This window comes from Trichoderma asperellum, chromosome 4, assembly GCF_020647865.1.
Source record: "Trichoderma asperellum chromosome 4, complete sequence".
Classification (NCBI taxonomy): domain Eukaryota; kingdom Fungi; phylum Ascomycota; class Sordariomycetes; order Hypocreales; family Hypocreaceae; genus Trichoderma; species Trichoderma asperellum.
This window is the reverse complement of record NC_089418.1, coordinates 2277766-2289405: the sequence shown is the minus strand read 5'-3', so window position 1 is coordinate 2289405 and position 11640 is coordinate 2277766. Positions and strand designations below refer to the sequence as shown.

General features: G+C 47.9%; 4 protein-coding genes across 4 annotated transcripts; 2 read left to right on the top strand and 2 right to left on the bottom strand.

The window, feature by feature from the left end:
• The first annotated feature begins 225 nt into the window (after nucleotides 1-225).
• Nucleotides 226-1949, top strand: TrAFT101_007172 (uncharacterized protein). The gene has a single exon (XM_024901156.2). It carries the CDS (start codon nucleotides 271-273, stop codon nucleotides 1813-1815), a length of 1545 nt encoding a protein of 514 aa, XP_024756648.1. The 5' UTR covers nucleotides 226-270; the 3' UTR covers nucleotides 1816-1949.
• RFC2 (Subunit of heteropentameric Replication factor C (RF-C)) lies at nucleotides 1813-3528 on the bottom strand. The gene is made up of 4 exons (XM_024910247.2): nucleotides 3233-3528; nucleotides 3093-3171; nucleotides 2238-3026; nucleotides 1813-2158 (listed from the first exon to the last, which is right to left on the bottom strand). The coding sequence occupies exons 1-4, from the start codon at nucleotides 3343-3345 to the stop codon at nucleotides 1994-1996; spliced, it is 1146 nt and encodes a 381-aa protein (XP_024756649.1). The 5' UTR covers nucleotides 3346-3528; the 3' UTR covers nucleotides 1813-1993.
• A 976-nt stretch (nucleotides 3529-4504) lies between these two features.
• Nucleotides 4505-7181, top strand: TrAFT101_007170 (uncharacterized protein). The gene is made up of 9 exons (XM_024908857.2): nucleotides 4505-4980; nucleotides 5042-5075; nucleotides 5155-5249; nucleotides 5310-5331; nucleotides 5392-5488; nucleotides 5542-5553; nucleotides 5616-5784; nucleotides 5840-6711; nucleotides 6780-7181. The coding sequence occupies exons 1-9, from the start codon at nucleotides 4951-4953 to the stop codon at nucleotides 6793-6795; spliced, it is 1347 nt and encodes a 448-aa protein (XP_024756650.1). The 5' UTR covers nucleotides 4505-4950; the 3' UTR covers nucleotides 6796-7181.
• A 31-nt stretch (nucleotides 7182-7212) lies between these two features.
• TrAFT101_007169 (uncharacterized protein) lies at nucleotides 7213-8442 on the bottom strand. Its single transcript, XM_024908858.2, has one exon. It carries the CDS (start codon nucleotides 8273-8275, stop codon nucleotides 7535-7537), a length of 741 nt encoding a protein of 246 aa, XP_024756651.1. The 5' UTR covers nucleotides 8276-8442; the 3' UTR covers nucleotides 7213-7534.
• Between the last annotated feature and the right edge of the window lie 3198 nt (nucleotides 8443-11640).

Here is an 11640-nt window from a genome sequence, read left to right as displayed (position 1 = left end):
ATAGTTAGTGTAATGCGCCACATTGAAAAAGCTACCCGAGCCACACTGTGGAGACCTGCTATGCGTCGAGCCTGTGCTCCGTAGTGGGCACTTTTTAGCAGGACAGCTCACCTGTGGCCCCAGGGATACCTACTAGGTAGGTACCTAGTAGTAGTATTAGAGGCGGTATGTAGGGAGTACCTTAGTACCTAGGTTCCTGACTTGGCCCAAGTAAAGACACGCGCTGCCCAACGTTGGCATATCAAGGAAAATGATTATCAGCATCTCAATATGCCTGACCCTCAGCCTGAAATCTTGATAAAATTTCAAAAGCAGCTCGAGCCATATATTAAACCCCGAGAACAGGTCAACTATATCAGGCGTGTTTTGGCGCTTCACCTCGGGTCGTGCTCCGGCAATGGCGCCGTTCAGCATCCCCTGTTCCTCGTGGACAGCTCACAAGAAGTTACCACACCATCGGATTTAACTGGTGTGTTTAGGGAATATGTCGAAGCTCTCCAGGCCAATTCTGCAGCACGCCGGCAGTTTGAAGATCTCTTACAAAATAATGCCCCTGGAGATTCTGAGCCGCCTACTCGAGCAGCGAGCAGTGCTGATCTCCTAGAGGAGCGCATATGTCTCTTGAAGCTGCAGCAGAAGCGAGAGAGCTTGCTCGCAGTTCGACAGTCTCTGGATCTGCTTATGGAAAGACCAGCTGCAACCCGTGAATTCCTGGGTGCCAGGCACATCTTCCAAGGGATGCCCAGCGCACCAAGTGCGCCAGACGACGTTATCAACAGCCTCGCGCCCGACCAGAACTCTCCCCACTCAGGCCTCGATGATCGGATCCATCAGCTGGAGAAGACGGTGCTGAGGGCAAAGCTGCTGCTTAAGAAAGAGGAGCAAACACGGCGTGAAGCGAAGGCCCGGTCTCAAAATCAATTCGAGATTGTCAGCAACGGCGCTCGCTTAGAAGCGTTGACTGCAACCCGGAACGAGCTTATAGCTTGGATCGAAAACGAGCTCGGCAGAGCATCTCCTGGAAGCGGCTCAGAGGCGGGCCAAAAACACACCTATAAATCGAGGGTTAGCCCGTCAACAATTGCAGCTCATCTTGAGGAGATTAGCAAAAAGTATGCCACATATGTGTCTATGAGAAAAACTCTCTTAGACCTAGAAACACAGCAGTCTCAGCTTTCCCAGCCAGCTCAACCATCTCTGCTACCACCTGCGCAGCTAGTTGCGGGCCTGGATCGAAATAGTAGCAAGCCTCCGGTACCAATCGACCATCTTCTGACGCCCTATCTGAGAGCCTTGGCTGCTATGTCTGTAAGCCAGAAGGCAGCCATCACTCAGAAATCCTTTTTCACATCAGCATTGTCCAAGCAGAATCAGGATGCCTGCCAATTACTCGGCCGTCTCGGCGAAGAAAGCCATTTGCTGCCAGCATACCCCATGAAGGATTCGCTACGCCGGAGGTCTGGTATACAAACAGAAATAGCTTCGAAGTCTGAACAGCCGGACATCTCGAAGCGGGTTAAGCCATGGGTATTCGCCGCCGATTCGGCCAAAATCACACTTCTTGAATACGCTGCAGAAACCGTCGACATTGGACAAGTCGCGCTGGAAAATTGCTTGGAAAATCTTAGAGAGATTGACTTCCTGCTAGGTCATCCGGACGGAGACGTATCCAGTGAAGGCGCGGATAATAAATCAAAGACTTTGGTGGCGGCAACGAAGCTTGAATCACGGAAGTCCGCATCAGAGAGCAGCATAATGGATGACGGTCACGATGTTTGGTCTAGACTACACGGAAATTTAGGAGCATTGAGCTGAGAAAAGACACGACCTGAATCATATCATCAACAATTTTAGTATACCCCCCGCCTTATGTATTTCAATTATGCCTATAAATCTCCATTAAAAAGTACAAACGCCGTCTAGTCAGAATAAGACATGTTGATCCCAGCTCATCGTTTTATTTTTCCATTCAGCCCCTCAAGTTATTCGTGATTCACTTTTCGGACATGATCGCAGATATCCTCATTGCCAGGTCAAGGATTGACAGATGCTCATCTGCTCCATCGACCAACCGCTTATCCACCTCAGAGAAGACGAGAACAATCTTGTTCTTTTGGACATCAGGAACAATCTCATCAAAGATTAATTCTTGGTACAGCTATACAATTATAGAGAGTCAGTATAACAACGCTAAACACGCCAAAAAGAAGAAGAAGAAGGAAATTTGACAGGCTTACCTGGTTTACTACCTGGCCGGCACTCCAGCCATCTGCGACCAAATCCTCCACTACCTTGGATATAGACCGGTACGCCTCTCCTGATGTGCCTGGGCGCATAGCATTGACAAGATCGTTGATTGTTGAGCCGGGAATCACACCAGCGATGTCCTCAACAATCTTGACAGTCACTGGCCTCTTGTCCACATCCATAGAGTCGTCGCCTTCGCTGTCTTTTCCTGAAAGTTTCGCTCCAACTAATCGCGCCGCACTCTGCAGAAAGGTAATGGCCTTTCGCAAATCACCCTCGCTGCACTTTATAAGAGCATCCAAAGCACCGTCTTCAAGCGTAACACCTTCAGCCTCCGCTATTGACTCCAACCTCCTCTTTGCATTGCCCTGATCCAAGCTCTTGAAACGAAATTTGCTGCATCGACTCGCCAGGGGATCGATGATTCTAGTAACATAGTTGCAAATTAGACAAAAGCGTGTAATTTTGCTATATGTCTCCATCGTTCGTCTCAAGGCGCTCTGAGCATCCTGCGTCATGGAATCGGCCTCGTCTAGAATGATGATTTTAAACGGTGGGCAGGGGTATTTGTCTTTATAGGAAGGCGGCGGGTTGGTTAATTGCATTCGTGCAAAATCTTTGACTTTCTGTCGAACAATCGAGATACCACGCTCGTCGGACGCGTTCAGCTCAAGGACTCGCGATTTCATCATCTCCGGACCGTAAAGCTCCTTTGCAAGGGCAAGGATGGTGGACGTTTTGCCTGTGCCAGGAGGGCCGTAAAATAACATGTGCGGGAGCTTGATAGGTAGCGTCCGTTAGCTTAAACATGCATTCTGGACTTAACTAAGAGCAAATCGACCAACATTCGAAGCTTGTAGTGTTCTCTGGAGAACGGTCACTGTGTGATCTTGAGCAGTGACATCGTCCAGGCTCTTGGGGCGGCTATAAAGTATGAGCATAGTTACCATCGATGGTATCAATTGATGAATATGGTTCAACTGACTATTTCTCAACCCAAGGCTGAGCCCGCACATTGCCTGGTTTATCCTGTTTCTGCGATGAAGCTCCATTGGCGGCAGCCGCTTTTCTAGCCTTGAGATCGAAAAAGCTGGCCATGCTGGGCTCAATGGCTACCTAATTAAGAAAGTTGTTGAGGTAGACAAATTGTTGGTACCAGCGTCGAAAAGTAAAAATAGTCAGTGTAAGGAGCCAGACCACAACAAATAGCCGTTAAAATATAGAAGTGTCTGGTACCAAGCAATGCGTGATGGAGCAAAATCCATTAACGCGTCGGTTGGTACAGAGATAGCGCGAGGCGCGTAGCCCAGCTGCAAGGCTGATGAACCCCACGGCACCTTAAAGCAAATGGCTTATTTTAGGCTTCCAGAGCACCACCCCACCTTAGGTTGCTTTCCGGCTATGTCGCAGTAGATTCGGAGATTCGTGCGTGCCAGCAGAGGCATCACCTGACGTGCCCCGTTGATACAAATTCAAATTCTGCATCAGAGCCTAAAAGAAGAACTTTTGTTCGGTTTTTTGTTCGTTTGTTCGGGGGGGGGGGTTTTCTTTTAATTAAAATATGCCTTAATATCAAGATCTTAGCTATACTAGGAGCAAGGAGAACGGCTTTTTGTGAAGTATACGGAATACCTATCTAGAAATGGCATAGATGAAGCTTCGTCTTTGCAGCTGCTAGCATTTGATGGTGGGAGCGAAAAATAAAGTTAGGGACTACGAACTGAAAATACACACACAAATAGGAGTGCGAATACTAACGATATCAAATTTTCTAATAAAAGATGTAGTAGAAGCAATAGAAATAGCAATAGCAATGGGAGTGCTATCTAGGTAGGAGTAGTAAGTTTTCTGCTGCTGCCCAAGCTTCACTCACCTGAAACTCACATTGCGAAGGTTAATAGCAATAATTCCTTCATCCCCACTGTGTCGATATAATAACAAAAAAAAATGCGTTAGTATTTCGAAAATTGGTCGAAACATTACTCGAATATCGCCCTGCCTGGCAGCAAGTAGATAGTAGCTTACAGCATATGACTATTGCTATTATCTGCTCTTATACCGTAAATCCTCGACAGGCATCCGTCTGTGGCGCTGCCGTACCCGAGCTAAAAAAAAAAAAAAAAAAAAAAAATAACAGCGCCGCTGCCTGCCTGCAAGTACCCGAAGCCACTTGGGGGGCTCTGATGCGCAATCTAGCGCCTAGAAGTGCACCTACCTACGCCTCGATTGCGTATTAGTACATGCCACCTTCTTCTGGCTCTCTTTAATCTTTCTTCACACACTCTCTCTCTCATTCCTCCATCTCCCATCTATCCAGCTCACGACTACACTCACATTGGTTACGATATAATTACCCTCTCTGGCCATAAGGTGACTGCACTCCCAGTTCTCGCCATTGCATCCTTAGGCCAGGCACAAGGCAGACCCAGCAACCGCGGCAGGCAGCTCGGCTTTGCTTCACCTGGCGGCGAGCCCCTCCTGTCGGACCCCTCCTTGCACGGTCTTCTGCCTTAGAATTTGCACTGCAAAGCCAAAGCCTGAACTTGCTACCTCCTGGTTGCCGTCGCCTTCGCATATGTAGATTTCTCAGCAAGGGCTATCGCGCACTGCAGTTTCGACACCTAATTTATCAACTGATGCTTAGCCGGGTATCTTCTGTTACATCGCCTCATCCGCAAGCCCATCAATCACGAGGCAGCCGTCATGGATCAATCCATAATTCGCATCTCCAAGGTTCGGGGAGCCTCACAAATAGCATTATTGGGGTCACATGGCTGATCAGCAGCATGCATAGGAGCTCAGCGACATCCAGAAAGGCTCGGATCTAGGTACGTTGGCATTTATATTAGAACAAGTCATGGCATTTATCTAAGCGCTAGACACTAATCGGAGTCATCGCCGCTATAGCTATTGCAGTCGCTTGCCGTGATGTCGATGTCCGCAACGTCAGAGCGCTCGTCATGGGCCCGCATGAGACTCCTTACGAATTCGGCTTCTTTGAAGTAGGTAGATAGCAGACACGCTGTAATATTCAAATCCCAAGTGCTAACATTGTGATCAAGTTTGCAATAAGATTTAACAAAGGTAGGGCTTCACTAATTCTTCCCTGTATTCCGTCGTGGGAATAATGCTGACCATGCTAAGAGTATCCGTCAAAATCACCCAGTGTTCAATGCATCACTACAAATGGAGGGCGTTGCCGATTCAACCCCAACATTTATTCAAGTGGGAAAGTTTGTTTGTAAGTCAACAGCACTCTAAATTTTCATTTCTACCCGCTAATTTTCAAGGCAGGTCAATCTTGGGGTATTGCTTCTTACACTAGCTAAATCATTTGATAATTTGAGAGCTCTCTAACGTCTTAGTAGCACTTGGAGAGGAGAACGTGGTGAAGAGTGGTCATCAGCACAGGGACTTGAGTCGATCTTGCTATCAATACAGAGCTTAATGTCAGCAAATCCTTATGAAAATGAACCAGGTTTTGAGGATGCGAATACACCATCTGATAAGCTAGCACAAAAACATTACGTCCAAAAGGTACGAACCCTATTATTTTGTTGCTGGAGTCAAAATTCGGCTAACCGGTCCGCAGATACGACATGAAACTTTGAGGATATCTATTATCCAGCGCCTGGAGTCCTACTTAGGACTACAAGCTAATGGCAGCAGCGCGCCCTCTGACAGTCTAGACTCTAACAGCTTTGATTACGAAGACTTGGACGAATCAAACGTCCCATTTGAGCCATTCAAAGATCTATGCAAACGCAAATTCCTTTGGTATTACGATTCATATATGGCTGCTGTGGCACAAGGCAAATCCGAAGTGGAAGATTTGCAGCCATTTGTCAGGATGCCATTTGAGTCTCCCAACACTAATTCCATGGATGGTCGCTTCAATTATACGGAACTTGAACGCCGGCTCAAAGCAATCAAAGCGGCGCTCGACGCAGAAACGCTTCGCTGGGCAGAAGAAGGGCGCACCTCGAAGGCAGGGGAGTCAACCGTTGCCGTCAATTTGCAGCATCAATTTGACCAAGTGTCGGCCTATCTGAAACGCGGCGATATGCCCCACAGCGTCGTCCTTGAAAACGGCAACCCTTTCGTCTGGTTGATTACCTACTTTGGAAGGCCGATGACGAATCTCGACGGTGGGCTTTTTCGCATCAGGATGAGCTTCAGCACTCGATTCCCAAATGAACAACCGCGTGTCAAGTTTGAAACTAAGATATTCCATCATCATATTGCGGCCGATGGAACAGCGTGCTACACACCTAACCCAATGAAGATGGAGGACGTCAAGTCTCATATCGAGGCTATCTTTGAAACCCTAGAAGAAGATGAGCCCGCCTATGACCCTAGGAAGATTGTCAATCCTGAAGCAACAAAAATGTTTTGGGGTAACAAGCCAGACGATAAGAAACAGTATAACCGCCGTCTGCGGAGATCAGTGCAGCAGAGCATGGAGTAAGGATTTATGCCGTTATTAGCTATTTTTCTAATTTATCTGAAAGTTCCGCTAACTCAAATAACAGGGAATTCCCCGAGTGACGAGTTTTTTCACTATTATGAGGATCAAGCAAAATTCAGCGTAACACACCATTGCTTTTCTTTTTCTTATACCATGATGCATCTCACGCAAGGACTTGGCGGCGTTTAAACCTTTCCTTTCTCTTCTTCGTTTATTATGTTTCACTGTTTTCTGTTTCCTTTTCTCTTTACTAGTCGGATGGGCAACTGGGTATTGCGGTGTACTTGGCGACTAAGGGGCGTTTTAAACCTTCATTCAATACACCTAGATGGCCTGGGAGAGGGTGGGGTGAAGCGACCAAATTGATAACTAAGATTTGTGGCGCACGCTGGATTGGCAAAATTGCAACTAGTTATAGCTTTAGGAGCACAATTATAGTATTTGTCTTGAATTCTAAAGAGCTCAGGTACATGACACTTTTAAAATACTATAACTGTGACCATACTGTTGTGGAGCGTTCATTCAGCACCTTTAGTTCTCTGTACCATTACGTTCAAAGTCTTTGTTGGGGATGCCAGTTTACGGTTTATATGTATATATAAAAGCAGTTCTAAATATAAACAAAATCTGACCAGTTGAGTCGTCTGACTTGATAGGCCAGTGTTCATCTAATTCCTAAACGCCGTGAATGCATGCAGTCTCTCCTGTAATCTCGATTCCGTTGCCGTTCATATATATATGCCATCATGTCGTGTCAAAAAGACCATTTTTGCGTTTATAAATTAATCAGTTCAATTGAATTCCATCAATCCACAGCCCTCATTTCTTGCTTTTAGTCTTCTTTCCAATCTTGTCTCTCAGCGGCGCATACGGAGCAGCCACGCCAGGATATTCCTCTTGCTTGCCATCGCCGCCTTTGAACTGGTAAACGCCTCCAGCGCCAACAGTAGCAGGCGTCCCTTGCGTAGGTTTGGTCACCTGCTCAGCGTGTAACTTGTCCAGAGACTCTCCCACGACTGCATACTGCGACCAGTTGATGGGCGGGCAACGGATCACGTCTTGGGCTTTTGGTATCGGCTGCGCGGCCCATGCTCGAGTGGCTTCGTCGTCGCCGGCGTCGGGTCGGGCACCCTGGCCGATCCTTCCTTGCGCCAGGTCGCGGATGAACTCGTCTGGGTGGTCTGTCGCCTCGTTCTTGATCTGGCTGAGGGTCTGGATGTCCGCTGTTGCGCGGCTCTTTTGCATTTGCAGCACGGTGATGGCCGATCGGAGGGCAATGACATCTGGGTTGGTTTCGAATTCAATAGGCGTCGAGGCCGGCGGCGGGACGCCGACTTGGCTGGGCTGTGAGTGGGTGAAGGTTGGGCGAGCGGGCTGCTGTTGCTGCGCCGTTGTTGTCGCAGCGGGCGGCAGCGCCTCGGAACTAGCGACTGTGTTTCTATTCACATCTACGCAAAGCTGAGCAGAGGAAAGCGGCGGCGTGATGGGCGACATGGGAGGTGGCACAGGCGAAGGCGGCCGCGAGTTCATGTTTGTGGTGATGGTGAGTGCCGGGGCCATGTTCAGCGCAGAATGCGCCGGGCCAGCGGCGAGGATGAAGTCCAGGGGAAAGAGGTCGTTGAACCGATGCCTAGATACGGTGGCTGTGTATTTGGGGTTTTTTGGCTTGGCACGCGTCGTGTGTGAGGCCTAGATGTCGGGGTTGGCGCTGGAGTGTATGTGTGAGAGAAGAGGATGCCTAGTCGAAGTTGAGGCTAGAGAGGTTGAGGTGGATGTCATTGCCTTAGTAAGCTCATGATGCGATGCGACAACTCGCGTGGCAAGTTAAAGTTGGACCTGCATAGTACGAGATCGAGCAACGTTATCTGGTGATGAAAGCATGTACCTTGCAGGTAGTGTGCCAGGTGTGCACTAAGACGGCTTGCCAGGCACGATCGTAATCGTTGGAAAGCTGCATGTATTGAGAGCTATTATGGAGATGCTCTACCTATTTTTATGCATGGAAAGACATTATTTCTATCTTCACATGCTTTTAAGAGATTCAAATATACGGGGTCACTTTTCGACAGCCGAAGATAGAAGTCTATCCAGATATGCTCTAAAGTTGCTATTGAATCCGTTTGCTTGCATTCGTTATTGAGATTATATCTACCTATTAACTCTTAAGCCGTACATACTTGAGCAGTTTTGCTCTTCACCATTTCCTCTTCGACATTAAAAACAACAGAGAGAATAATATTCTTCCTACCCAAAAACTAAAATTAAAATAATCTTAAGTTGTTCGCGTTTCCAAATATTTTTTGCCCATGTTAGAGCAAATGCAGGGTAGTAGCTCCCTGCAAGTTCTCGCCGAGAAGCCAATGTTTACAACCCACAGCGTTGGCAAGGTTGGTTTAACTGAGACATTGGCCACAATATTGAGTCCGATACCTTCCAAAAATAGCCTGCCGCATCACAGCTGAACAAGGCATTTACAGCAAGACGTGTGTGCGGCTGAAAGTCTCCGGCAACTATAAACGAAGACTGAATGTGGACTAACGCTTCGTACTCTGCCTAGAAGCTTCAGTGCCGTAGCATGAAGATTAAGGGAGAGCGGTGGCTGAGATTTCATTGCGGTTACACAGCGAGCGTCTCTAGGCTGCATTGTGCAACGAGCCCTTACTCAGGGCCATCTTACTTCGCAAATGGCAGTGCTCAGCTTGGCCAGACTATTGATTGACGCATGGAGACAAAAGTAAAATTGATTGCAAGTTTGGCTGCTCCATAGGAGAGACCCTGTCTAGCTTGCAATGGCAGAATCCCTGCCGGGTTCCATCAGCTGCCAGAGGCCTGGGCCTTCTAGCGGCACAAGACAGAGGCTCTCGGATCATAAGTGATCGGCCAGCATCTCGATAACCTCTATCCCGTTGCGGGAGCTAAGCCCTTTCTAAAGCAACAGGCCTTGCTTTAGCGATGCTTACTGTGCTCAACCAACAATGAGCAGTGTTGTTGGTTCGACCAACTTCACAATCTAGACTCTCAAGGGATGTTTCGTTATTGCGATCAGCTGGTGGTTAGCTACAGATATCGCGAACCACCCATCAGGTGGCTGCATAGCTTGTCACCGCATAGCCGATGATGATACCTAGTCCCTCTAGCTGCCGAGGTAGACTAGGTATAAAAGTTTATTCGCGTAGTAACAGGAGTGGATTTCCGGTGTTTCGCCCTCTAATAATCAGCGAGAAGAAGAAAAGAGAACTGAAAGTAGCGCAACTTGTTATAGCATCATCCTATACACACGCCCCCATCCACGAGGGCTACAGAGCTTTGGGTCTTTTCCCGGCTCGCCGTCGCAATTTGAAGCTCGCCGAAAGGGAGCGGCTTGCTTGGCGGCTTGTCGAAAACAAAGTCGGTTTGTTTTTTGCCATGGGATCCATAGCAACGTGGAACGTGGACGCCACATGATGCTCAGCTTCGTCAACCACCGCTAGAAGACTCGCGGATGCTGGGCCGCGCATTTTCTGGTTTCCCTTTTGGTTGCACTGCATATTCAAATACGCAACGCAATGATACTAGTGGCGCAGCCCCTACGATTAGCAGTATCAACAGAGGGTGCCTAGTAGAGCATGCGAGCACTAGCTAGACACAGGCCGGCGTGGCAGACCTAAACACGGGAGAGACAGAGGAAGAGGAGATGAATGACCATCCGCCGATCCCTGCTGTTGGAGGATCCAGACTATTGCGCGCCAATCTGCAGCATGCCGCCCTTGTTGAGATCTAACAACGTAATGACCAATCCCAGCAGCTGGGGCCCACTGGCTATACCAAACAAATGCTTCGCCTCAAGGGCCGAATATTGGCCTAGAAGCGATCGATTGGGTGTTATGGAAAGCTCGAGCTCGGTAGCTGAGCTGCCCTGTTTTGCTTCCACGAGTGCTCTGCCCAACGGCGGAGTACTGGAGCTAAAGAAAAAGTGAAGAAGAATGAAGGGGAAAAAAAGAACATAGAGAGAGAATTAGAGTTGTGGCCTATTCAGCATCTGGCTGCTAATCATTGTCTTTGGACCCTCGATCGCCTCTTTGCACCAGCAATAGACGACGGAGAATAAGCAGTTGCTGGTAATATCTTATTATATTCGCTTCACAATAAGCTGAAATCTCAAGGGCAAAAAGAGCGACCCAAAAGGCCGTGCGGATGAATGGCTGCCTTGTAGTATGTAGTTCCTTGAGCCATGATCTATTAGTCCCGAAACTTGTCGCCCCTCCCCAGAAACAACAACCTCTCCTAGCCCGCTTCCACATTTCCGGAATTTTGGCCTTTTTGTCACTCCCCGGTTCACCCTGGTCCTGGTCCTTCAGCCGAGAAACTCTTTTTTTCGAACGTTTAGTATAACTTGTGAATTAAGAAGCTACTGAACGAGACTTGTCATCAGCGGCATTTTTCTTCTCTACATAATTCCGTCGATTTCATATCAGAGTTTCAAGTCCGCTTCGAGACCTCTTTGTATCTTCATACCTCGCGCGATATCCCTGTGGCCTTCTCTTCGACTCTTTATTTTTTTTTCTTGTCTCTGCTATCCTAGAGCGTGTAGTTTTGGATGAACACTACTGTTTCAAGCTCTAGAATAAATTCTACTCGGCCGCATAGTCGTTTGTTTCGACAAACTTCGCGTGAATCACCATTTTATCTCAAGAGTCATGTTCACGCCCTGACACACTCTCCTCGAATTCGTCGAATGCCTTTTGTCGACGCCTAGTTTCCAAGACTATGTCTACGCATTCTTCACCCTCCTGCGCTTCACTTTGCTCAGATAATCAGCTACCACTGCCACCAACTTTGCTATCGCGAAGATCCGGAATCCGCAACTTCTCTTATCCATTCTCTCTTACTGAAAAGACGACCCTTACCCTGAAAACTTCGCAAGCACCAAATACTGTTCGGGACTC

What these genes read in the sequence shown, in the direction of transcription:
- RFC2 (XM_024910247.2), bottom strand. Translation starts at nt 3,345, where the DNA reads ATGGCCAGCTTTTTCGATCTCAAGGCTAGAAAAGCGGCTGCCGCCAAT. An exon ending in GAACACTACAAGCTTCGAAT is followed by an intron (nt 3,027 to 3,092) that starts GTTGGTCGATTT and finishes CTACCTATCAAG; the next exon opens with CTCCCGCACATGTTATTTTA. An exon ending in CCGGCCAGGTAGTAAACCAG is followed by an intron (nt 2,159 to 2,237) that starts GTAAGCCTGTCA and finishes ATAATTGTATAG; the next exon opens with CTGTACCAAGAATTAATCTT.
- TrAFT101_007170 (XM_024908857.2), top strand. Translation starts at nt 4,951, where the DNA reads ATGGATCAATCCATAATTCGCATCTCCAAG. An exon ending in CCAGAAAGGCTCGGATCTAG is followed by an intron (nt 5,076 to 5,154) that starts GTACGTTGGCAT and finishes TCGCCGCTATAG; the next exon opens with CTATTGCAGTCGCTTGCCGT. An exon ending in TGCAATAAGATTTAACAAAG is followed by an intron (nt 5,332 to 5,391) that starts GTAGGGCTTCAC and finishes GACCATGCTAAG; the next exon opens with AGTATCCGTCAAAATCACCC.
- TrAFT101_007172 (XM_024901156.2), top strand. Translation starts at nt 271, where the DNA reads ATGCCTGACCCTCAGCCTGAAATCTTGATAAAATTTCAAAAGCAGCTC.
- TrAFT101_007169 (XM_024908858.2), bottom strand. Translation starts at nt 8,275, where the DNA reads ATGGCCCCGGCACTCACCATCACCACAAACATGAACTCGCGGCCGCCT.